The sequence below is a fragment of the Fundulus heteroclitus genome, unplaced genomic scaffold (assembly GCF_011125445.2).
Source record: "Fundulus heteroclitus isolate FHET01 unplaced genomic scaffold, MU-UCD_Fhet_4.1 scaffold_43, whole genome shotgun sequence".
Lineage (NCBI taxonomy): Eukaryota > Metazoa > Chordata > Actinopteri > Cyprinodontiformes > Fundulidae > Fundulus > Fundulus heteroclitus.
The window spans coordinates 1,326,449-1,353,089 of record NW_023396846.1 but is presented as its reverse complement, the minus strand read 5'-3'; the positions used below and the strand labels follow the sequence as shown (position 1 = coordinate 1,353,089).

The 26,641-nt window shown below is 44.3% G+C and overlaps 1 protein-coding gene across 3 annotated transcripts in view; it reads left to right on the top strand.

Annotated features, from left to right (window-relative positions):
* Nucleotides 1-13,937, top strand: part of arfgef3 (ARFGEF family member 3) — a 44,995-nt gene extending 31,058 nt beyond the window's left edge. For 2 of the 3 annotated variants that reach the window (XM_036131399.1, XM_036131398.1), the window contains exons 27-42: nt 77-199; nt 301-404; nt 496-640; nt 718-846; nt 2,057-2,233; nt 2,501-2,615; nt 3,469-3,571; nt 6,390-6,521; nt 6,742-6,872; nt 7,051-7,059; nt 8,232-8,450; nt 8,531-8,702; nt 10,258-10,359; nt 10,592-10,974; nt 11,076-11,571; nt 12,621-13,937. In XM_036131399.1, the coding sequence (XP_035987292.1) occupies nt 77-199; nt 301-404; nt 496-640; nt 718-846; nt 2,057-2,233; nt 2,501-2,615; nt 3,469-3,571; nt 6,390-6,521; nt 6,742-6,872; nt 7,051-7,059; nt 8,232-8,450; nt 8,531-8,702; nt 10,258-10,359; nt 10,592-10,974; nt 11,076-11,571; nt 12,621-12,812 (2,732 nt within the window). In that variant the 3' untranslated portion in view covers nt 12,813-13,937. Of the gene's footprint in view, nt 1-76; nt 200-300; nt 405-495; nt 641-717; nt 847-2,056; nt 2,234-2,500; nt 2,616-3,468; nt 3,572-6,389; nt 6,522-6,741; nt 6,873-7,050; nt 7,060-8,231; nt 8,451-8,530; nt 8,703-9,985; nt 10,006-10,257; nt 10,360-10,591; nt 10,975-11,075; nt 11,572-12,620 lie in introns of those variants that run through there. The other variant, XM_036131400.1, reaches the window with a different exon arrangement.
* The last annotated feature ends 12,704 nt before the right edge of the window (nt 13,938-26,641 follow it).

Below are 26,641 nucleotides of genomic sequence, written 5' to 3'. Positions count from 1 at the left end.
GTAAGCCTCCGTGATGACAGACGTCCGTCAGCAGACGCGTCCCTCCGCCCGTTGACTGCCTCCTTCCTGCCTGCAGGGAAGTCCCAGGCGCCGGTGTTCGACGTCTTCGAGGCGTTCATCAACACGGACAACATCCAGGTGTTCGCCAACGCCGCCACCGACTACATCATGTGCCTGATGAAGTTTGTGAAAGGCCTGGGTGGGTCGCCGTCTAGTGCTCGTCTCTGTCCAGAGCCGTCGGGATGAAGACCTCTGAGGACTTCCGTCTGGTTTCTGATGTGTCCGTCTGTCTGTGTGCAGGAGAGGTGGACTGCAGAGAGATCGGAGACTGCGTTCACGCGTCCGGATTCAGCTCCACTGACCTCTGCGTCCCGGCTCTGGACTACCTGCACAAGTGTTCCCAGGTAGGAGCTCACCTGTCCTGGAGTCCTCATGTTGTGTCTCAGCCCTTAGAGGCTCCTCTCACGCGCTTCTGTTGGGCTTTCACGGCTTCAGCTGCTGGCAAAGATCTACAGGATGCCGTCCAAGCCGGTGTTCCTGGGCGCCCGGCTGGCCAGCCTGCCCGTCAGGTCGCAGGAGCGCTCCATCAGCAGCGAGGACGGCCTGGACTGCGTCCTGCAGGAGTTCGATGACGACACGGGTGACGAAGCCTTCCTCTTCTCTCAGCTCTGTCCCTCTCTCTGTTTGGACCCGGCTGAGATTCCTCCCGTCCTGCAGGTTTAATCCAGGTGTGGATCCTACTGCTGGAGCAGCTCACTGCCGCCGTGTCCAACTGCCCCCGGCAGCACCAGCCGCCCACCCTGGAGCTGCTCTTCACGCTGCTGAGGGAGGTCACCGCCGTGCCAGGTGAGGCTCTCTGTCCTCGTTTACCACCTTTAACACGTAAAGCCTTTCTCAGAGCCTCATTTCCTCTGTTTATAGTTCACCAAACCTTCCAGTCTCTCATTATAAAGCTCCAGGCTTTGTTTCCTCTGCATATTTGCTTAGAGATCGCGCAGATATTGGAGGTTTATTCTCTCTACGGTAGAGGAGGGCAGCAGAGGGTGCTGGAGGATAAATGTTTGCTCCTGTTGCTGAAACAGGAGGCATTTGATCCTGATGTGAAGCTGCTTTCTTTCCCATTTATGTCGTCATAGAAGATGTGTAAAAATAAAAAGGCCTGAAGGGGTGAAACGCCTCCTCTTCCTCCAAGGAGTCAGATTTCCTTGCAGTCTTTTAAAGTGAAAGTCTTGCAAACGGTTTATTTGTATTTTGGCTGGTTTTTCTTTTTTTTTTTTTTTTTTTTGGTCCACTTTCTTGTACCTGACCATGACGGCGATCAGTGCAGCGTGTTCATAATAACAAGCGAAGCGGAGGACAAAAGAGTCGAGCCTGAAAATAAATCCTACCTGGGGGAGAAAGGTTCTGGCAACATCCTGAGAAGCTTCAGCTGATTATCTGCTGCATGTTGGTTCCTGAATAAATCGGTTAATTATTCAATCCAGAAAAACTAAAATTTGAAGGATTTTCCTCAGTAAACCCACAGAGACAGTAGGTGGGTTAACACTTTTGCACGGTTATGTTTAGCCTGAGCTAAAATCAGCCGTTAAGCTAAATTACTGATGCTGAGCCGCTTTACTAAAACATCCTGTTTGCAGAGCATCTTTCAAATGTTGATGCTGTTTAAATATTCAACACTTTCTGGTATGTAATGAGCCACCAGTGTTTCAGGATGCTAGTGACGCCTCTGCTCACAGCTCAGAGCCCAGATCAGTTTGTGGTGCCGCATCTGAACTAATAAACGCCGCTTTATTCGCCCTGAGCTGAACAAAGGAACCCGTCTTTCTTTAAAAAGGCCGTATTTAGGTGATTCATATGAAGCTGCTGAGAGCAGCCTGTTTCTGACACATTCCCGGTGTAGGGCTTCTGTTCAGGACCTCGCCGTCCCTTCCTGACGTCGGCTCTGATCCCCGCTGAGGTTCAGGTTTCCCCGCCGCACCGAGCAGCCAGATCATGTCTGCAGGTCCAGAACACAGAGGTCAGGTGACCTCCATCCTAACCGTCTCCATCCCTGCAGGTCCGGGCTTCGCCATCTTCGCCGTCATCCAGCTGCTGCTTCCTGTCATGTCGCTGTGGCTGCAGCGTAGCCACGGCGACCACTCCTACTGGGACGTGGCGGCGGCCAACTTCAAGCACGCCATCGGCCTGTCCTGTGAACTGGTGGTGGAGCACGTCAACAGCTTCATCCACTCAGGTGAGTCCCGTCTGCAGCGGGCCGCTCTGAACCCTGCTGGGTTCTCTCTGCCTGAATCCCTTCAGGTTCTGCTGGAACAAACGGATCCTGAACCGCCACAGATCTGATTAACGCTGACTGAATCTCCTGTGCGTGCTGCAAACAGGAGGAAATGGAGCGTGGCTGATGCCTCGTTCTGTTGTCCTCCGCTGTGGTCCGACTGGACCGCGGCGTCTCCTGCTTGTTTACAGTTTGCTCCTTTTCACACCCCCCCCCCCCCCCCCCCAGACATCGGCTACGAGTCTCTGATCAACCTGATGCTGAAGGATCTCTTCAAGCTGCTGGTGGCCTGCGTGTCTGAGCCGGCAGAGACCATCTCCAGAGTGGGCTGCTCCTGCATCAGGTCCTTCACCTTTACAGCTTTATTTATTTATTTATTTATTTATTTATTTATTTATTGTTATTTTTTTACAGCTTTACCTCATCAGACATAATTCAGGCTCAGAGTTCAACGTTTGTTTTCTGCAAACTGCACGAGTCAAAATTACAGAGCAGATCCAGGTTCTGATTGGCCGTCCTTTAATTCCTGCTTAATTTCTAACGTCAAATTCCTTGTTTGTGGACTCAGTTTGGGCCAAGAAGCTGATTCGGATATTTTGTTGGACAAATGCATTAATTTGTTAAAACAACAAAGGCTTAAAGTTCTTGTTTTTGTTGCCTCTAATAAACTAAAAACCTTTTTTTTTTAAACGAATAGAGTAGAAAATATGCTGACCTGTGATAAAAATAAATAACTTTTTATTACAGGTCTGAAACTTTTTTACATAATTCAATTATTTATCCTTTTCAGTTTTGTTTCATTAAATATTACATGCTTAATTTTCTGCTCAGCAGATAAAAGACAAGAATGCACAATAAAAATAACTGCAACAAATGGCCCCTGAGGAGCTGAGGGTCCGAACTTTCTGAACCGCGGGCCAAAATCCACAAGCTGGTCTAAATGTTGTCTTTTATATCCTGAACCTGATTATAATTTCCTTTGGTCCCAAAAACATTAAACCAATCAAAACATTAAACTTTAATCAGAAAGAGAATTTAGCTTTTAAAGACAAATGTCCATCAGAACCAGGTTGTGTGTTGACTGGCTGGTCAGATGTTCTGGATGGAGCTGTTAACGGGGTTAATCATGGAGGCAGCTCGTTAGACACGACGCTGCAGACGTTCTGAGTCGTTGCTCTGGGTCCGTGTCTCTGCAGGTACGTCCTGGTGACCGTGGGTCCGGTGTTCACTGAGGAAATGTGGAGGCTGGCCTGCTGCGCTCTGCAGGATGCTTTCTCTGCAACGCTGGAGCCCGTAAAGGTACGAACATCCACAGTTTGTCTGCTGCCACCCATAACAAGGTTACATAAACCCAGAACTGCATAAAAAACACATTTTACCATGAAAAACCCCCACAATCCATCAGAACCATCAATCTACAGCAGAACTTATGTAAAGTCCTGCTAATGCTCTCTAACTGCAGTTAAACACGGTGCTGCAGCTCTGCGTGCCAAACGTCGTTTGTCTCTTCTTCCATTTGAACAGATTAACGTCAGAGACCAAAACATTCAGCCTTAAGCTGCTCCTAAAGGTTTAAAAGGGCGGAGCGAAATCTGTCCGTCCATCAGAGCTGGACACCGACGGATACGGGACAGATAACGGACTGGAGAAAATGGCATGGGGAGAGAACCATGGCGCTCTCTTAATGGTGATGCTGATTCTTCAGTGTCTAACCTGCAGAGCACTGATTAGAGGAAACAGAGATTTAAGAGCTGGTGTGAGAGACTAAAGGATTAGATGGAGGCAGATGTTCAGCTGTGGCAGCCCCTGGAGGGGAAAAGCTGGTAGAGGAAGAAGTCAGTGGTGGAGACGCCTCAGTCAGGAATATTACAAGATGAAAGCTCCGTGTCAGACGCAGATCTGACCAACAGAGGCAGCAGAGTTTCTGTTTTACTCTGGAGGACAACAGGAAGCAAAGAAGGACCATTTCTGTCCAGAGGGAACGTCTCTTCAATAGGTTATCCAGCAAGAACGAACTGCTCCCCCAACACACGCATACCCTTGTTTTAAATACTTACTGAGAACCGTGGTGCCTTGACTTCCATTAATTTTCAACCCTTTCTATGACCTTTAACAGAATATACCTGACCCTAAACCCACCCTTACCTCGTTGACACCTTAGTACTAAACCTAAACTAGAACGAGAAGTGAGGACCAGAAAATGCTCTTCACTTTGCCTCAAAGTCCTCACTTAACTGGTAAAATGTCTCACTCTGCAAACTGCAAACACACATGAATGACAGCAGCACTCAGCCCCAGCTTGATCTTTGAAGGACAGACCCTGAGGAGCAAAGTCCAGCTCCACCTTTAGGTTTTAGCAATAAACCAGATTTTCCTTCACATACATCATGTTTTTGGAGCGGTGGAAACCAGAGTACCCAGAGAGAACTCACGCAGGCACAGGGAGAACCTGCAGGCTCAGCGTGGTGGGATCTGGATCTGGATCTGGATCCAGCGCCTTGGTGCTGTGAGGCAGCACTGCTCCTCTGTTCAGCCTTTAACACCCATCATTCATTCCTACAGTGAAAACACATCAGCTCATTACATCCTCTCAGTATACATGAATTAATGTTTTATATAATCTTTATATTAAACTGTGATTCATGAAGTCTTCTCCAGGATTCTGTCGTCGTTCCCAGCCAAACGTTTTGCAGCTAATGCTGTCGGTCAGAATCAAACCTCTTCTTCTTCTCTGGGTTTTTCTGTATTGATTTCCACAGAAAAACGTGATAAAAGGCTTCATGTGACCCAGAAGTGAAGCTGCAGATGATACATAGACTTAGTTTTATTTGATTAAATCCCAGGCTGGGCTTTCTGAGGACTTGGTGTTAATTTGTTGATGACGGCACCTGCTGTGTGTCTCTGTGGGCTTACACAGACCCCCCCCCCCCCCCCCCCCCCCCCCCCCCCCGCTGATCCATTCCAGCCGCTGATCCCGCCTCTGGGCCGTCAGCGGGAATCTGACTCTAGGATATTCCTGCAGCTCGGAGGCAGCGGTCTGCCTGACTGCAGCTAAGCAGCTTTACTGATTAAACCTCGAGCGTTTGTGTGTTTTAGGAGGGGAGAGGAGGACCAATGATCCTGAAGTCACTGACTTTGTTTCTAGGATTCTTAAGGTCAAAATCATTTAGAGTCGCATGTTTTTTGTGAAAAGGTAAAAAAGACAAGAATGTGAGGCAGTTTTTAAATCATGAATCACATGATTTAAAAACTGATTATCTGCCTAATATCAGTTATTGCAGCTTTTATCAGTGACGTGCTGGAAGATTCTGCCACTGTTGGTCTGTGGGTCGCTGCGGCTCAGGCTGGCATTTCTCTGAATGTTTGCCACATTTTGCGTCTCACAAAGCTGGGGGTTTATGGAGAAAGTGGAGTTAAGATTAGGAGAAAATGAGATGAGAAGAACTGATTTCACATGTCTGTGAGGTGGCTCACCTTCAGCATCTTAATTATACTGTACTTCTTAGTAGAAACGCTCATTTAGAAAACAAATGACTTAAAGTTCAAATAATTCAGAATGTTACCTTTGACCAGGGTGATGGAAAAGCTGCTTTTGTTTGCGACACATTGTGAACCCGTCTGATCCAAAGCTATCACAGTATTTATCTACAACCTTGACGGCATGTTTCTGAAGTATCTGCAGTATGAGACGAAGGAAGGACATCCTGAGCAGGATAGGGAGCAGTGTGGAGTCCCTCAGGGTTCCCTCCTGGAACTGTTACCTTTGCCTCCAGATACCAGCTGGATTAACCTGGATTAACATAACTGGACCGTTTTATGTTAAAGTCATGCTGAAGGAGCTAAGATGAAAGAGGAAGCTCTTGATTTAATAGCCCAACTAAATGTCTACCTGTTCATGTGATACTGATCACGCCTGAAAGATGCAGATCTATGGTGCAGTCAGCTGAGAGCAGCTTCCTGGTTGCTCCTGACTGACACCTTTTACAGCAGAAGAGCAGCAGCTACCATGGATCTGCTGTCTGATCTGATGCTCCTGGGTTTACATCCATCTATCCCGTGTCTCCGGTCTGGTGAGAATATATCTAACCCCCATCATTGTTTTTATCTCCCCCTGCAGAACCTCCTGGCTTGTTTCCACAGCGGCTCAGACAGCTTCTCTGGAGACGCCTGTGAGGTGAAGGTGGCAGCTCCGTCCCACTCCCCGTCCGCCGAGGCCGAGTACTGGAGGATCAAAGCTATGGCTCAGCAGGTTAAAGGAACCTTTTTATTCTCCTCTGAGCCTGAAATCATTGAAGACGGCATGAAGCATAGCAGGAATGTCAACGTTTTCCACCATAGCGCTCTTCTCAGTGAAGCTCCATCGTTTCTGATGCTGCTAAAGGGATCAGCATGCCGTGTTGCACGGTTGTAGGTCAGATAATCACTTCCATTAATCAGCCACCCTTCATCATGTCCTCTCTCCACCTCAGGTCTTTATGCTGGACACCCAGTGCTCTCCAAAGACGCCCAACAACAAGGACGGCTTTGAGCACGCTCAGTCCTGTGTGCTCATCATCGAGCTGCCGGCTGACCAGCAGTCCAACGGGCACGCTCAGAAGAGGTGGTCACCAGTCAGACGCTCACAGATGCATGATTTTATCCTCTGACCTCCAACTAAAGCCAGCTTGCACGCTGTCGCTGGTTTTCTGTTGTTAAATCCAAACCACAGTGTCTTTCCCAGGGTGTGTTTGTCCGTCTGACCGACTCTCTCTGCTTCCCTCTCTGCCGCCGTGCTGCAGGAAAATCGGGTAAGGCGCTCCTCTGACGTCGCTGACTTTGTGTCTGTCAGGTTTGTTGGAGCGACAGATGTTGTCGTGCAGCAGCCGTCTGGAGCATGTTCATAATCACACGGCTTCGTTCAGCACCACGGCTGCACAGCGTGGCCAAAGTGAACAGACTTTCCTGGATTAAACATGTCTGTGTGTGTGACGAGAGGAGCCATTATTTGACCTCACACTGATGATTCAAACGTGATGTTGAGTCCCCATCTGGATGAATGTCTAATTAAAAATAAATGTATAATTAATCATTATCAATCAAAACAGTTTTCATTCGGAAAACTGCTTCTAGAACTATTTTAGTCAAATGAAGCTTTTGGTGTAAATGGACACTTTAGTGGCTGTTTCTTTTACATTTTTGATATATTTGGCACACATGGAGGAAGCTTTGTGCAGTTCTGTTCACTCACTGGCAGAAGAAGCAGTTCAGCACCAGAACAAATGGTCTCATTCAGAAATAATTCAGCCAACATGCAGACCAGTGAGGAGGATTACGCAGGTTGCAAGAAGCCGTAATGTCTAGAAGGGCCACCAGAGGGCAGAAGTGGTGCCATTATGGAGTGATTACGTTATCAGGCAGTAACCTGAGCGTCTGACAGTCAGCCTGCTCAGTGAGGTCATGATTCCTCAGCAGACGACATTACTATATATATATATATATATATATATATATATATATATATATATATATTTCATATGGTCTGAAAAAAGGCCCCAGTGTGGGCTTGCTTCATTCTTCACTCAAGATAAATTATTCGTTAAAACCTCAATGATAGCTCAGCCTGGTCATAGCGTCACACATAGCCTGTTAACCCAGGTTTTTATTTACTGTGTAAAACGAACAATAAACAAACAAATTGGTGTAGAACAACAAATTCATGACAAACAAAGTTTTTATTCTTATTTTAACATTTACAGTAAGAAAATATCAAATAACGCATAAATGCTGGACATTATCTCTTAATAGCCACAGTATAATGAAGAACTCTCTGATCTGTAGGATATGTGAACATTTAAATTTCACATCTGTTGTATGTTGTAGCCTTTTCTCTTATTTCACATAAAAAGTTGAGACTAACATTTTTGCAGCTTGTTTTTTTTCCACTAAAATCTGATTAACATGACTTTTTCCCCACATCCAGGATCCCGTTCCGGACCATCGTAGTGAGCCTGCTCTCCCATCAGGTTCTGCTCCAGAACCTCTACGACATCCTTCTGGAAGAGTTCGTCAAGCAGCCTGAGGGCACCGAGAGGGTGACGCCTGTGACCTCTGACCCCAGCCGTCCCACTGCGGGCTTCCTGCGCTACATCTCCATGACAAACTTAGCCATAATCCTGGACCTGCTGCTGGACTCCTACAGGTTCCTGAGACACAAACCTTCCTGCTGCTGTCTGGTGCCGTTCTGAACGCCTCTTATCCGTGTCGGTGTCGTCTCTGCAGGACCGCCCGGGACTTCGACACCCGGCCGGGGCTGAAGTACCTGCTGATGAAGGTGTCGGGTGTTTGTGGAGCAGCCAACCTTTACCGTCAGTCCGCCATGAGCTTCAACCTGTACTTCCAGGCGCTGCTGTGCGCCACGCTGAGCCAGGCGGAGAGCATGACCGCGCAGCAGGTGGGAGTCAGAGTTTTACCGCTGATGTCATCTAGGAGTCAGCCTGTGGTGAAACATGAAATGGACGTTGGTATTATTTTAGTCTAATCTGATGTTCAGCTGCATAAACTGAACTGAGTTTTAATTCCAGCTGCAACAGTTTAACTCATCAGACCTTATCTGTCCAGCACCAAGCTGTTTATGCAAAACTGTTCTTAAATCAGTTTTAATTATTTATTTTATATTAATTCATATTAAATGTACAGATTTCAATCACATCCACTGTTTTGACTAATTTGATCAAGTTTTAGTAATTGCCTGATTGAGCTGTAAAGATAAAAAAAACAAAACTAAACTTAACTGATGAAATTAAATTTTATTTTAACTTTTTGCTTTTTACTGTAAATAAAAGTAGTGATAAATATGTAAATTTAAATCGGGTCAAACTGAAAAAATAATCTGATTTAATTTGTTTATTTATTTGACAGGGACCTTTTAATTTAACATTTTCTGCAAATGCACCAGAATTAGCCAAAATACTTTTTTTTAATTAATCAATACAAATAACTTTTTGTCACATTGCTTTGATGTTTTTCACACATTGATAGTTACTTTGTAGTTTTTAAGGCTGTTATATTTTACAAATAAGCTTGGTATGAATTTCCATATATTCATTTATTGATGATGTAAACACATCCTGTATTTAGAAAAAAATAAAAAGCTTGTGCGATACTTTCAGCGCACATTAACTATAGGGATCTACTTCTGTAGGCTGCTACAGTGCCTCCTGTGGCGGGGAAGAGTATTGCATAGATAAATATTAGAAGGTTGGAAAAAAGACCTGCAGAAAAAAAATGTTTGTGTCTTAATGAAGAAAAGAGAAACATTTTGTGTACTGAAAAGGTCTCTGAAAACAACAGAAAAAGTACTACTGACCAAAATGACCTCTTTGGTGGCAGATTATATAGTCAGAGTGAAGCTGAGCTTAACGAGCTACAGGGCATTATTTTATCCTTCACACAATAACGTCGCTATGTAACAAGACTTTGGCCTCTGACCAATGGCAACTTTAGGTTCAATATCATCTCTCACCATTTTTTTCTTAAAAGACACCATACTGAATATTCAGAAATAATGAGCATGCATTACATAGGAAGATGGTTTGATGCTTTACTGTGTTCACTATTTCCTGCAGCTGTAGATGTCTATAAACTGTAATTCAGCATAATGTGGTGCAATAATAAACCACATAGATCTGCTTATAGATCAGAAATCTGACTTTTTTCCTTTCTCGTGTTTGGTAGGTCTAATGAAAGACACTCAGGTATTTCATACGTTTGGATGATATGCTCCAGAAAAATTAACAGATTAACATAAATCCATGTCATTTATTAAGATGCCTAATGATCTGACTACCTTAGTGTCCATCACCCAGTCTCAGATTAACACGCTAATAACTTCCTACTGATGACCCTTTTAGCTGTTTATTAGTTTCCACCCTAAACGTTTCCTAACAAGTGTTTTAGAATCAGAAAAATAACTATTTTACCCTAATTAAACCTTTGATCGTGTTTAGGTGAAGAGGATTCTGTACGAGGAAGAGGAGGGCAGCTCTGACTCCTCCCACCCTGGCTCCGCCTCCTCAGAGGATGAAGACATCTTTGAGGAAACGGCGCAGGTGGAGTCTCTACTCAGTCAAGCTGCGGTTCAAAGTGTTAATAAATACAGTCAGATCATTAGAAGCACAACTAGTGACTGGCAGCAATGCATCTTCTGTGGGTGGATTTCACAGACCAGCTGTAATTAAGTTTTTCAGTGTTAAATGTGTTTATAAAACATCCAGTCAACCCTTGAAGGCCCTGCAGCCTTTTGTCTCCCATCCTGCTGACTTGTCCCCTGTCTTCTGGCAGGTGAGCCCGCCTCGCGGCCGGGAGAAGCGCCACCAGTGGCAGGCTCCTGTCCCGTCCCTCAGCGTCCAGCCTCTGAGCGGCGCCGACTGGGCCTGGCTGGTCAGGCGCCTCTACAAAGTCTGCATGGACCTGTGCAACAGCTACATCCAGATGCACCGGGACCTGGAGAGCACGCTGGAGGAGACGCCCCTGCTGAGGGGCGCCGGGGGAGGCGAGCACGTCTTCTTCCTGCCCCTCTTCCAGTCGGAGACCTCCACGCCGACGTCGGCCGGCGGCTTCTCTGCGAGGGAGACGCCCTCAGAGGAAGGCAGCGTCAGGTGTCAGGGTGTGGATCTGAGTGCAGCGTCCCCCGGGGAAACGCCAACACCCAGTCCCAGATTCAGGTCTGACGACTCCCTCTTAGCTAGCTTCATGATGTTTGGACTTTGGTCTGCAGGCTAACCAGGGTTAAAACTAAAATAAAGTTTCCTCTGCTTCCTGGCAGCTTCACAGGCAGTCTGCCGCACCACTTCCAGAGCGCGGCAGAGAGGAGAGACCCCGGCATCACGGGGAGCTCGCTGGGGGCCATTCCCGGCAGCGCGGCGCCCGGCCGTAGGAAGGAGTGGTGGGAAAGCGCTGGCAACAAACTCTACACCATCGCCACGGACAAGACCATCAGCAAGCTCATGATGGAGTACAAACGCCGGAAGCAGGCGGCGCCGCCAGCGCCACAGCCGCCGCCGCCGCAGGTGCAGCAGACCCACATCAACCTGTTCATGAAGGAGCAGGGCCGGGCGGCGCCGGGAGGAGCAGCGGGAGGAGACCGCAGAGGCCCAGCGGAGCTGCAGAGGCCCCAGCAGCTGGTGGACCAGCAGGGGCCCTCGCTCAGGCACTCAGTTAGTGCGGGGCCCGAAGTGCTAAGGCAGGAGAAGAGGCCTCGGTCGGGGTCCACCATCAGCTCCCACAGCATCTCCCTGAGGGACTCAGAGGCCCAGATCCAGGTGAGGGAGGAGAGGGGCCGCTGACGGCTGCAATAAGCAGAAATAATGAAGCTGCATTAATATCAGCCTGCATTAATATTACTAATATTACTGCAGTGTGGATGCAGCTCGTCTGGGCCCCAAACATCACACCTAATGATCTGTATGATGATTAAAGGGAGGCAGAGCAGAAGTAATGAAGCTCCGTTACTGTTAATCATCTGCATGTTTGCATAAATCCATGCAGAGAATACATCAGATGTGGCTCCATCAGGGATGTTAAGCAGACATCTGGTTTCTGTATAATGGTTCATGTTTGCCAAAAATCCTCTTACAGTTTAGCAGGATTTGTTTTTTGTAGAGCTTGTAGACCAGACTTCCAGAAGTTTCCACAGGAAGCTGGACTTTACCCGATCAGCTGATGCGTTCAGCTTTAAAACAATCACCGTTTAAGAGGATTTTTTTTTTTTTTTTTTTTTTTTTTTTTTTTAGATCTTCTCTCAGAAAGTTTAGCTCAGTCTGATGACGTCACATTTAAAAGTATGACCCCGTCAGATATTCAGAAAGGTTTTGATTTAAACTGCTTTCACGGCCACAGTTTCATCTCCACATGAACAGTTCATGGATCAGAACATGCAGCTGCAGGACTCTCACTTTTCTCTTAAATCCCCTCAGAGGGCAGAGAGACTCACCCTAAAGCTCTGCTTCACTAGAATTAGGCGTCAGGTGTCTGATCGATGCATTAAATGGAAATGTAACTGTGTCCTCTACAGGGTCCAGACACTCAGGCTTCAGGATTTCTTCACACTGTGGCTGTTTAAGTCTTAAATTGTTGATCTTTTTGCTTGTGTAATGAAAAGAGAGATGCCTCAGAAAGGCCTGGAATCACCATAGAACTGTGACCAGAGGTCTTAGTTATCTTAGATTACCCAGCAGCCTCTTTCCTAGATTGTTTCATCTGACAAAAATAAAACATACTCCTGTAAAATATGATGCCCATCTTTTAAGCAGTCGCCGCCTTTCTGCCGGTTCTGACCCGGTTCTGACCCGTAACCCGTCTCCCCCTGCAGGCGTGGACCAACATGGTCCTGACCCTCCTCAACCAGGTCCTCCTGCTGTCCGACGCCACCTTCCTGGCGCTGCAGCCGGCGCTCTACCCCTGCCTGAGCCAGCTCTCCTGCCACGTGACGGACGCTCGGGTCCGGCAGGCGCTGCGCGAGTGGCTCGGCCGGGTCGGCAGACTCTATGACATCATGGTGTGACGTCACGGTGGGGGACACGGTGGGGGACACGCTGGACAACGGCCGTGGCTGAGGGACAGAAAGGACAGTTTTTTGGTCAGACTGCTGGTTAAACACATGAATCCAGCTGTTTGTGTGACGGGGAGCGTTTGAATATAAATGTGCCATTTCTGCTCGGGTTTTCTGTTGAGACAGTTTTTCTGTGGAGTCCTCTCAAAGCTGAAAACATTTGTTTCTGAATGGCTTTTCATGGTCTCTGTTCTGTTCTGGCTGAAGATGCTTCTTCTCCCATCCTGATGGACCGTCGTCTCCTCTCTGTTCGTACATTGTGACGTTTCCTTGTGCTTCGCTGCATTCCTCGGTGTTATGAATGAAACCAGACTTTGCCGCCTTTCTTACACCCTTTATAGTTTTCTCAAACCGCGGTGAACAGAAACGTGCTCTGGGCTGCCCTCGTTGCATGTGCGTTCCTATTGCTGCCGAGTTTGAAACGCAGAGAGAAAATGCTTTAAAACAACAAAAATTATTAAAAAAAAATCCCCCATGGTGCCTTTAGGGGAGGATTTAACAAGCTGTTGCTCATCGTTAATGTGTTAGTCTTAATTTCTCTTTGGTTGCCAGAAAGTTTGAAAGCTCAATGATGCTGACAGAGTTTATGTTTAATATAATATTTATTAGTCTCTGTTCCACACACATTTAATTTTTTCAGAATCAGACAGGCGACTTGTTGTGGATTAAATCCCATCATCTCTGGACCGCTTCAGCTCTGTATCTCCTGCAGTGTCTCTGTAACGCCGACTGTTGCTCCTGTTAAACCTGGAACCTCTGAGGGATTTATTTTAACCAAGTACAAGACGTAGAACATGGATTTGGGTGTTTTGTCTCTTCCTTCTGTGGTGTTTTTATGTTCTCTGGCTGTAAATCCTTTTGTTTTAAGCTTGTGACGTGTGAGGAACACGGCCCTGCTGATGGCGCCACTGATTGTTTCCTGATGCTCCGTCGGATCGCTCTGGGTGACTTTCATCCCGTCTGAGGGCTGAAACGGAGAGCTGCAGCTTCACAAGAGCTCTTAAACCCTGTTCAACATCTTCTGTTTCTGAATGTCTTCATTTCAAATGGAACCAAATACAGCTGGATGGTCCAAATGGATTCCTGTGTCTTCTTTATGAAATGGTTAAATGTGGGACCCTCAGTCTGCAGATAAAGGTTTTCCAGGTTTAAAGAGGAACCACTGCATCCCATCTTCATTTCTGTGTTTCACAAACTAATTTTTTGATTCTCATTTTTTGTTGTGATTAACAATGTATTTTGAGATTGAATCCAAGAATCTATTTGGTCAGACTTATTCACTTTTAAACCAACCTTTATCTGCTCCACATTAGGCCCACGCTGTCATCAAGCACGCGCTGTATGGCTGTAGGGAGGTGTTGGTCGTATGCTGCTGTGGTGAGAGCATATCTGTTGGTGTTGGAAGTTGTTGATGATGAGAGGGCCAGGAACTGCACTGGCCAGTTGGCCATAGTTTATTATGTCAAAGTTAAAAGCGCATTATGCCCACAGTCAGCTGGTAACGTTCCAGGTAAGTTCTTGTAATGTTCCTGGTTGCGCGGCTGCTCCAGACTCTCCCTCCTGCTGCCTCTCATGACATTATCCAAAACAATATCACAAATGAGTCCATGCCAACCAGTAAAATGCTACATCCTTCGTGTTTGGACAGTTAAATTGATAAGCGATGGGTCTTCTACTGGAGTAAGGATCCCACGGTGATAGCATTACGCACACACCTCCAAATTGCACACAGGGTTGGCTTTGCTAGGTGCCCAGAGGAAGTTGTAGGGATTTCAGTTTGTCAAAAATGAGGCCCAGGCATCATCATTAACCCTTTAAAGCCTGATACAGCTAATTGTGAGGGAACTTTACATTAAAAAAAATATTTTTTTGGTTGCTATAAAAAATTAAACCGTCAGGTTTTCTTTGAATCATAATTGACATGTTGGACCAAAAAATAAAATTTCCTCATGTTTTCTATATTTTTATTTAGGCTGTGTAAAATATATTCATTTTTATTTTCAGAAAAATACTCACTTCCCCAGGCTGAAACTGATGGTGGAGATGCAGAAACCTCATATATACAGACTGCGTGCAGAAGTGACATATGATGGTAGGATGGTTGTGAATGTAGCATCTGGTGAATTCTTACCTTTTCAGTGTCATCACTGCTTCACACTGAAGTGAGGTTTTCCATATTAGCCATGATCCCACCAGCAGACTTTAGCTCAGTGGTGAAGGGAGCTTCTAGAGAGAATGTGTAGACAACCAACCTGTTTGTTCTCTGACTCTTTTCTGCTTCACCTTCTGCTCCGGCACAAGAAAACAAACTATGACCTAATTTTTAAATTTTGGATCCAAGTGTTCCCACATCCTGCACAGAACCGTTTCAGAAGATAACGCCACAGTGAAAACCGCTCTGAGCTGAAGCTGCACTGACCTCCATTAACACCAAAGTCCACTTTAGGATAGATTATAACAGAGGCGAGTCGGGCTGATGTAGCAGCACCAGCTTGGAGCGTATTGAGGACAGAAACGTTGGCCTGATTATAAGAAGATTTGTTCTTCTGTCTTTTCAGCCACTTCATCAGTTGATGTTTTGACCCTTTCATTTCCACTCAGCGCCTTCTCTTTCTTCATTACTGCTTCATTCCCTCCTTGCGTGAATCCACAAAGCAAACTCAACTGATTGGTATTAAGTCTTTTTTTTAGCGGGCTGCTTGAGCTCTTCAGCAACAATAACCCACTTTTAGCTGACCAACTGAGACGACACACACTTATATGTCCAGATCTTCATCTGAGACTGTTCTACTAAAGTATCTACTAAATATATAATAGCATCCCACATTTTTAATTTCAAGGAATAAAATTGGGCCAAAAGTGGTACAGAGACAGTAGGAGTCTGTCTGGATTTGTTTCAATCTAAACATGTAAACCTTCACAATTGCTGGTCGTGACATCAAACTTGCTACAAATGAAACCAATATGTTTTAGTTACAATTTATTGGTTTTATTTCCTTCTTTACAGCATCTTTGGTTTTTTAGGCAAAATGTATTTTTTGGGGCATTTAAATCTCATGAGGCCCAGAATAATTTATTCTCACATTTTCACGTCCACATCGTCCTGCAGAACTTTTATCTTAGTTGATAACAACAAGATTAGCAGTATAGGCATTGCACAAGCTGAGAAATGCCGTATAAAGTTTGATCATGCATTTATTGCAAAATGGACGTTTAGTGTGAGGATTGATGTCACATTGCAGCCGTCTCTGAGAAGTCTCAAAATCCAGATTCTGCCAAAAATGCCTGAATCGTTTTTCTGATTTTATTTTCAAAACCTCAGCTTCAGGTGATGGTGAGGTTAATGTAGAGAAACTGCTTAATTATCTTTTACAATAATACACTGCATATTTCCATATGATGGTTGTCAGCATTTAGAGTCTAAATTTTAGACCAAGGAGCCTGGCTTTCTTTTCTAAAAATGTTTCACTAATAGAATGAAATTATGGCGATTTACAATAGTTCAGAGAAATATCTGCATAACGGAGAACTCCCCTAGCTACAGCCATCTATTAAAGACACTTTAGAGACCATGAATGGGATAAATAGGTGATTCTCCCATTGTAAAAAGGTTCCTCACCAGCCATGACTAAAAAATCCAGCATTAGAATCTTATGTGAAATACCAACAAGAAGTGGTTTTCAATTAGGAAGTAGAAAGAAACTTCTTCATGATTTAAAACATGTTTTACAAGTAAAAATCTGAAAAGTGTGGTGTGCAAAAGTATAAAGCCCCCTTTTCTCTGAGTGAAACCTATTGCCCTCTGTGTGATCTAATCTCAGTACAGATACAGCTGCTCTGTGACTTTGTAATTCACAAGTTTATACCACGTTGTGTTGGACTTCATAAAATATGTAAAAGTTCAAGGGATGTGAATAGTTTTGTGAGCCGCTGGTGACTGATTTCTGATGTGAAAACGGACTGTTAGGACCTTTAAGCCCTCTGAGAGACTGACCTATGAAGGGAAATCTCTAAGCTGCATCTCTAGATTTTTCTAAAGCTGGTAGGGAAGACGTGGAGCTTGAATCGCAGCTAAAGGTGGTTCCACAAAGTATTGTCTCAGGAGGGCTGAATACTTTTGAACAACTCCCTTTTAAATTTTTTACTTGTAAAAAAAAAAAAAAAGACATTGCATAATTTTCTTTCTACTTTACAATTCTATACCACATTGTGTTGCTCTTTCATAAAATGTGGAAAAGTTGAAGGAGTCTCTCAGCTGAAAGTGCATCTCCAGGTTTTTCTCTTTCCTTGCAGATTTTGTTCCTTTGACGCCGTAATTTCAGATTATCTGAACGATGGCGGTCAGCAGGATGTTCTGTTGCTCTCTCTCATTCTCTCATGCTTTTCTCCACCGCTCTGTCTGGTTGTGTCTCTGCTGCATCCTCAGACCCCGCCCACTCTCCCTGACCTGTCCTAATTTCAGCCGTTTGAGCAGCGAGTGGACAGATGTTGTCAGCCATCAGTGTGATCAGTCGTGACCAGAAGGGATTTACTTGGTGTTAAGTCCATCCAGTTGACTAATGTTTCTGTGTCATGCAAGCATTCGCCACAAACTGCTTTTCTCTTTTCTATAAATCCGGATATTTATCCAAAGTTGGTCTTCTTGAGGGATAATTTAAATTCAGCTCCATCTTTCTGGATTCCTTGTCTTAGCCACAAACACGCGTGTAACTTAATGCTTTAGCTGAAACTTTTGTCTCCAGATGTTTTTTCTTTCTTTACAAAATTCTTAACTTTAAAGATATTTTGCTCCTGTTCTTTACCCTGAAACCTTTTATCCTATTTCATCCTATAATAACCTGACTATTCATCAATAGTTTGGTAACTTCGGTGAGGGATTAGTGGAACTAACAAAGCCACGTCTGACCTAGTCTGCTTCCCTGATGGCAGATCAGACAGATTTTGCATCCGTAGCTGTGCAGAGACATATGCTGTTTCATGACTGGCCGCGTTGCAGACCAGATAACGGAAGGACAGCTGCTTTCTGTTAGGAGGAGCAGTTAAAGAAAAGCAGCTTTGACAACACTGACCTTGGTGTCGGACGCGGCCAGAGAAAGTGTCTCCGTGGCCCAGACACGTGGCACAGTTTCCAGGACAGATAAATTCAGATCAGATCAAAGCCTTCGCTGTCACTGTACACGTGCACAAAGGACATCAATGCATATCCTGTAGCTCATTAAAAACATTAAAAAACTAAATGAGAATAAAATACAAGGAAATGTAAAAAGTTTTAGAAATGGATTTCTAGGAGTGCAAAGTAACGTGCAGTCTGCCAGCCTGGGAATGCATGATGACTGATTATGTGATATTATTATTGGTTTCTGAGTTTAGTGACAGATAATCTGGACATGTGGGTCCAGACTGATCTGTAACACATCCTGATGGCAGAAAGTCAAACAGATCAAGTTCTGGATGAAAACCGTCCTCTCTGATTCCTTTAGCTCGCTGCTTCATCGGACGTTATAAAGGCTGGACGGTGTGGGAAGTGACGTGGTTATAATGTCCTGAGCTGACTCCTGTATTCTCAGGACCTCTCCTGTCAGTTCAGGTGCTGCTCATAAACCACAGGAGTGATGATGAATGTTCACCAGAACATTTTTAAAAAGACAGCAGCAGCAGCTTCTGGGACATGTTAACGTTCCTCAATGGCCTCAGGACATGCATAGACAAACATCTAAAGCCTCTGGGAGGTTCTCCTGATCCCAGCTGCCCAGTCCGAATGCTGACATCCTCAACTTTATCATAGTCTGAGATTCAGAGTCTGAGTCTGCATCCCAGTAAGCATCCATCACTTCAGGTCACATTCCTCCAGATTCTCTGCTGACCTCGGCTGCTTTTCCCACCAAGTTCTGTCCGTTCCGTGTACCGGACCCGGTCAACCCAGAAACCTGACAGTAAACTAAGATGATCTCCCTCCAGCAGATGAGAGGGACGTTTATTCAGCTCCTCTCTGCCAGGTTTTCAGCTCCAGAAATGAGAATAAAAGGGCCTTTTACACCGCAGCAGAGTTCTATCAGAACTTTCTGCACTTCAACACCAGTTCTTGAAGTGGAACGTTTGCATTGAATGATCTGGAGGAAACTTATTTGTTTTTTACTGAAGGTTAGAACAATGAGCCACACATGGGTCCATAGGCAGCGCCCTCACACCCATCCATGGTGTTCTGCTGATAATCTGCCCATCAGAATCGTGACGTCTGGGTTTCTCTCCTCTGCTGGATGCTCTCTCTATCTCTACTGCCCTCTTTTCTCCCTCCTCCTGCCCCTTGCTCATCATTTCAGCCTGATCACTGAAGCGCTGCTCTCAGTGAATCCCTCTCAGCCGTGAGCCAACACCTCCTCCACCTTCTCTCTCTGACCCGCCTTTATTTCCTCGGTGTTTGCACTGCCAGTACAAACTCAGGGTTTCTGACCTCGCCTCTTCCTCCAGTCCACCATGCGGTCTCTGCTGGAGAGCAGCTGGATGAGGTTTGGACCTGCTGGCCGGGACTCCCTGGACTGGTCCACAGTTCCATCGCCGCTGCCGTCCACGGACAGACAGGCTGTGGTGAGTTTTAAACGGGGGATTTTTTTTAAAGCACTTTTTATTTTAAAAACAATCCAAACAATCAATAACCAAACATTGAAGCTGTTCTAGATGGACTTTTCAGCTTTCATTTGGAAAACAGATTTTTCTCCAAGTAGATCCACGTCTGACCCTTTCTGGTTTTGCTGCTTCATGTGAAGCGTGTTTTTTTTTTTTTTTTTTTTTACTTCTCATATATGTTGCTGATCAGAGGGACGATGTGTTTAGCATCTGAAAATCCAGGGAGCAGACTTTTCCATTTTTTCTTAACTTCTGTGGTTTCGTTACCACATAAAAGACGTCATACATTGAAATTTACCAGAACCTCTTCCTGGTTTTGTGACCAGAGTACCACAGGAAATTTGTTCCACATAATGTTCACATTTACACCGCAAAAAGGGAACTAAAGTAGGTAAAATTGTTTTAATAGAGTGTATTTGTCCTCGATTTGAGTGGGTAAATCTGACTATCTGCCAATGGAATGAAATAAAATAAAATAATTTGATATATTCACTTGAAATAAGAAGATGGAGATGAGTTGTTCCTATTTCAAGTGCAGAAAGTATAGAAATGATCCTCTGGCAGATCATCTTATTTCCCTGCTCATATCAACGACAAATACTCTCATTTCAAGAAAGCTTTACTTACTTTTAGTTCCCGTTTAGCAGTGTAGATGTCTCTGCTGATTACAATTAGTTTTAAACAAAATGCAAACTTAACCCAAAGAAATGCTTCTCTTTCTTTACAGATTGCACATTTATAGCATCATTTTGACAAATGTTTTACCATTCTACTCAAAAACAAGACAGTTTTATTTTTCAGATCAAAAACTTTTATTCAGAATGCCATAAACATTTAAATCAGTCAGGAAATGATGAAGGAAAGAGCTTGATGCTGTCCTCTAGTTTACATGCAAATGTTTGAGTTATAGCTTCTCAGCCAGAGTGCTGAGCTGAATCTGGTGGAGACTCTGTGGGGGGAGCTAGGATGCAGGGATGAAGGGTGATGGAGGCCTTTTAGTCTCCTGGAGCTCATCACAAAGGTTTAATTCAGCAAAATATCATTGAAAACATGTAAAAAGTCCCTCCTATGGTGTTTTCTTATCTTTTAGAAATGTCTCTTTCTTTTCCTTTCCTTTCAAACTCTTGGTTAAATATTAAATTAGTTCATACCTAATTCTACCAGGAGTAGCAATAATTTTGGCCGTACCGTTAATACAATGTCTTATATGCAGATATGTATGCCCATGGATAGACATTTTAGCGTGTAAATGGATTAATTCATGGTGTTAACTGTGTCTGACTCTTAGGGCCAGGGTTCAGGCGAGTCCATCATCAGCGCCGGCTCCATCACCTACATCGCCATAGCAAGCGCCTCCTTCCTCCTCCTTTTTGTCAGCATCCTTGGGCTCCTGATCTGCCGGCGCCGGCGGGGCTTCCACCTGGATGGGAAGCTGGATCTGGCCAACGTCATCGACCTGGAGGATCTGCAGGACCCGGAGAGGAACTGCGAGCTGCTCTCCTCCCTGCGCCGAGGCAGGGGGCAGCTCCCCAGCACCGGCTCCGAGCAGGACGTGTCGGACGGGGTCTTCCTCATGGTCTACCTCCCCTCGCCCTATGAGCAGACCCTCACCAGGATCGCCAGGGCTGCCAGCACCAGCAGCTCCAAGGATGTGGAGCTACTGCCGCCCAGTCCTGGACCGGAGACAGGAGGGAGGGAGGAAGGGATGGGGACGAGTGATGAGGCTGGCCTGAAGGGAGACAACGACGACTGATTGAAGGAGGACAGTGGAGGACGAGATGAGCACACCTTCAGAATCGTGTCTTCCCTCTAACGCCTGCAGGCGAGCCCACACGTCTTCAGAGAAATCCCCTAGTAGGAGCAGAGATGCTCCTGTTGGATGTGATTCGGCGAAGCAGGATGCAGAAAACACCATCTTCTGCTCCACCTGCTGGATGGGGTCCTGCATCATTTCCCTGTTTAGAGGACAGTTAAAAACCACTGGACTCACGTCCACAGGAAGATCTGGAGCCAAAATCCTCTGTTAACATCCCTGATGTCTGTGATGCTCACATACAAGAAGGATGTTCAGTCTTAAAGCCGCCTCTCCACCATGCTGATCTAGACGAAGGGAATTATTTACGGCTTAAAAAGGCTGAATCAGCTGCAGGTGGAAGCACCCCTCCCTGATCAACACCTGCAGATCAAAACATTTGTAAAAATGTAAATGTGCACAGAAAAGACTATTTTTTACTGTTCTTATATATCTGCTTTATTAGCCGTAGCATAGCTGTATTTTTCTACCGTTATACTTTCCCAATAGTGTTCCAGTCTTTGTTACAGACAAATGTGATTATTTGTGCTGTGTGAAAAACTTAGTCTATTCGTGACTGATAATAAAGTGAGTCTAAAGGAAGTGGCAGCATCTTGCTTTGTTCGGCTTCAGTGCTCTGAAACTAAAATAAAACAAGAATACGGTAAGAAACTGTTACTGGAAACAACGAGTGAGTAAGACAGGGAGGCTGATTCTGTCACCGCTGGACCATCCCTGCAGGTCTGGGTTTAGTCCTGCTTTCCCTGAGCTGGCTAAACATGGTCATCATCCATTTCTAAACATCTGTGTGTTTTTTTTCTGTTTCTTAGCCAATCTTATTGAAATACAGTTTTAAAACCTTCAAGGTTTTGATGTATCAAGTGGAAAGTGGAACATGGTAGCTGGCCCTTTTAAAAAAAAGTCCATCTGACCCAATTATATTCATAACGGCAAACAAAAACTGACAATATTTAATGCTGATCGACAACCAAATATTTTGTCAAATATTTCTGCCAAACTGATTATCTGTGCATGTTTTGCATGGACATCACTTTTCATCTCAGGTCTAATCCAAACTGATTTGTTGCATCTCGGGAGGATTTTATTGAAATATGATCCTGGAAGATGACCATTTGGGTAAAAACATACAAATCATCTGAACTATTAATAAATCAGATTTACCGATCAGAGCATGTAAATCCATCTAAACCTATTAGAATATCATTGAAAAGTTATTTTATTTCTGGAATTAAAATTTAAACGTAAGACAAAGTGAAATATTTTAAACTTTTTTTTTTACTCCCAATTTTCATAAGTTTGTCCTACAGTTGATTAAAACCTTATTTGTGTTTCTAGGTTAATAAGAATATTACATCAGACGAATAAAAATATATTTTAAACACAGATTGTTCAACAGAGAAGTTAATTCATGTATTGTACATGGTACGCTGTTCATATTTCTTCAAAGGCATAAACTCTCATCAAAAATAATGAACACTTGAAATAATTCACTCTCCTTATTTTGGTTTTGTTAGCTTTTTGAGGTACAACATAAATTAACAGCTTAATTATATCAGATCCTCAAAGATGTTACCTTAGCTACACCTGCTAATGAGCCCCGCAGGTCAAGCAGGGCCGGAGGCAGAGCTTCATCTGTTGGGTGGCTGGGCCCCGCTTTAGAGGTTAAGGTGAGGAGATCCATTGTCCGGGGGGTGGGGGGGGGGGGGGGCTCCTATATGTCTCCCTGTGGAGGTTTTCCAGGATTATCCCACATCGAGGAAGCCTCGGTGTTGACCCGCAATGTTCTGGAGTGAATCTAATCTCCTTGATCTGGGTACTCAGTGGGATCCTCCACTGGGATCTCTGACGGGTCTTTTGTGCTGCAGGATGTGTGGGAAATTACATTTTTACGTGGAGTTGAGGTAAGTTGAAGTCAAGGATGAGTGTTTTCCATCTTTGAGCAGGTAATGGGGTGTAGTTTTCCTCCAGGGTTGTACAAGTTGCTTAAACCCAGGGGAGTAAAGGTGGCCTTCATCAGAGTTAATAAAGGCCACAAACCTGATCATGTTGGTCAGCAAAAAAAAAATAGTTTCTCAGTATTTCTATTGTCTTTACTTCACCAGTTCTGCCATATTTTGAGCACAAGAACCTTTTAGCAGGAGGGAGAGGCTACACTGCAGACCATATACATATGGACTTCCTTTCCGCTCTCCTCTCTTCTGCACCGTCTTCTTGGATGCAGGTTGCTGAAGGTTCCAGTTTGCCCTGGAATGAGCCTCTGCTCCCCCACATGGGTGGCCTCTCGCGTCCATAGACTCCTTCCTCTACTCCTTCTACTCAAGTTTCATCAGGAGGAATTAAAGAACCTGGAGCACAGCAGAGTGAGAGCTGACCTCTGACCCTGGGCTTCCGTACCACAGCATAGGTTTTTTGTGAATCTTACATTTACGCATTGAAACGTCCAGCAGAAAGCTGACATGAGATGCTTTTTAAAAATTTTTCCAATGTTGGAATTCATCACAGTTATAATTTGTTTTCTTCTACAATACATGAAGACATGGCAGGACATCTTCAAATAGATTTATTCTATTCCCTTTAAATGTGACGGCTAATTTACTTTGTACAATAACTTATTCTTGTGGAATGAAGAGCAAAACATGATTTCAAGATGAGTTTTTATCCCTCGTGTTTTTCTCAGTTGTCTGTTGGGCAGCTTTGCTAGAATCACTTCCAGCCCAGTTTAGGCATCAATTTAAATATATTAAATGGTGTAAAGGACAGTTTGTCATCCTTTGAATTTCTATCTTGTTTACACATCAATGGTCGTTTTTTGAGATTTGAGATTGAGAGTTTATTTTGTGGACGAGTTGTTTTTTTTCCACATAAAAGCATTCATTTAGAGGTCAATGCTTGTCTTTGTGTAGACATCTTCCTACTTTTATAATGTCGCCACAAAGTGAACAAGACATTTTTCAGTATTGTGAAAACAATGACTTTTCTCTTTCACACTGAAGCCAAATTAGGACGTGGTTTAAACAACGCATAAACTGATCTTTACTTTGTATTTCAACTTGTACTCAGGGCTTTGAAGGAGATCAGCAGAAAACATCTCAAACAAAACACCGTTTGTTAAAGTGTTAAAGATTGATACTAAATAACGAACGTCACCAACATTAGTCTCAGAAATGATAATATCTGACAGCAGAGATTTGATCAACCTGTAAAGTTTTCAAGAAGAACCAGAACAGCAAAACCGTACGTTGCAACACAGAAGAGACAAAGGTCAGCATTGTTCTCTATCAAGAGATTACTTAGCAGGAGAAACTGGGTTATTGTGACTTTTAGTTGCTTGGTTGGATTAGGCTTAAAAGTAGTAAATCCTCATTTTCTATAATAGGTTGCGTGACCTCCTTTCACTTTCTTGTAAATGAAAACTAATGTTTTGAAAAGAATTATAAAACCAGCTCGAGGCCCAGAGTTTATAACATTTAACTGTGGACCCACAGGTCCCAGCACTTTGCATGGAGTAAAGAGCTTAGCCTTTTTCTCTTTAATTTGTTTTTAAAACATGTTTTCAGTTAATCTGCAGCATGAAGAATTTTGGGTGTAGCTTCAGGTTTTTTTGCAGAGAAAATTTGCCGTCTGCTCAGTGGCTCTGTGACCTTTTTATCTTGCTGGGTGCTGCATTGGCTGAAATCAGTGATGTGTTCATTCAAAGTGAGTTTTCCACTACTGGGGCAACAGTGGTGCAGAGGTTAGGGAGTTTGTCCTGCAAATGGTGGGTTGCTGGTTTCATCCCCTGTTTAGACCGTCTCAGTCATGTCCTTGGGCAAGACACTTCACCTGAATTATCTGCTGCCGGTAGTCAGAGGGACCGGGGGCGCCGATGTATGTCAGCTGTGGCTACTAACATAGCTGACCACTGTCAGGGTGTGCGTAAATGAATGTAGTGTGAAGCGCTTTGGGGTTGTCAGAGTAGTTGAAAAAGCGCTATACAAGTAGAAACAGTTTACCATTTAGTGTGGCTTGATCATTCATTCTCAAATCCCCTCCAATTTGGTTAATTAAAACAACTCAGAAAAGAAGAGTGGGCCATAATTAACCCCACAATGACATGACTCTCGGCCGGTTGGCGTAAATGCTTGAAGGGAGACGTTGCACGGTGTGGCACAACTATGGTGTTTATTTGGAATTGACTTTCTCACAAAACTCCCAGCTGGTTTGTTTAGATTTTTTTTTCCCTTGATAAATGAAACCATCATTTGAAAGCCGCTCTTTGTGTTTACTCAGGCTCATAAAAATTTGGTCTTATCTGAAACATTTAAGGGAGACAAATACAAAAACAGAACAAATCTGGAAGAGGAAATGCATTTTTATGGCATTTTACACAAACCATTTGGATGGGAGGAGAGAAAATTCAGGCACCAGTAGTCAATGTAGTTCCAGAAAACACAACTGTGAGCACAGATGACACTTAATGTTACATTACAGGTGAATAGGAAACGTAGATTATAGCTAAATTATTCTGATCCCTATTGAGTGAACATTGACCATGCATCAAAAGTCCGTATAATCAGAATCAAAAATAATTTAATAATCCCAGAGGGAAATTATTTTCGATACACGCTCCAGATATACAGATATACAAAAAACAACATTTATATATGTATGTATGTATGTATGTATATATATATATATATATATATATATATATATATATATATAATTATAGACATAAAATAAAGTGATAGTGACGTTGTGCAAAAACAATGCAAAGAATGAATAAATGTCAATTACAGAGGGGGGGGGGGGTGTCTGACACTCTGAGGGAGGCGTTGTAGAGATTGATGACCACAGGCAGGAATGATTTCCTGTGGCGCTCTGTTGTGCATCTGGGTAAGAGGAGCCTTCTGCTGAAGGAGCTCATCTGCTGGGCCAGTGTGTCATGGAGAGGGTGTGAGACATTGCCTAAGATGGACTGATGCCTGGACAGCATCCTACTCTCTGCCACTGCCGTCAGAGTGTCCAGCTCCTCCCCCACAACATCACCAGCCCTCCTGATCACTTTAAGTCTGTTGTTGTCGGCAGCCCACAGTCCGCTGCCCCAGCATGTGACAGCAAAGAAGAGTGTGCTGGCAACAACAGACAAACATCAGCAAAACATCCTCAGCATCATCCCACAGATGGATCACAGATAATTTGGCCCTTTTTGTAGACCGCATTGGTGTTTCTAATCCAGTCCATCTTATTGTTAATGTATATTCCCAGGTACTTATACTCCTCCACAGTGTCCACAGGGACCCCCTGGATGGAAACAGGGGTCACAGGTGTTTTTGTCCTCCTCAGATCCACTATTAGCTCCTTA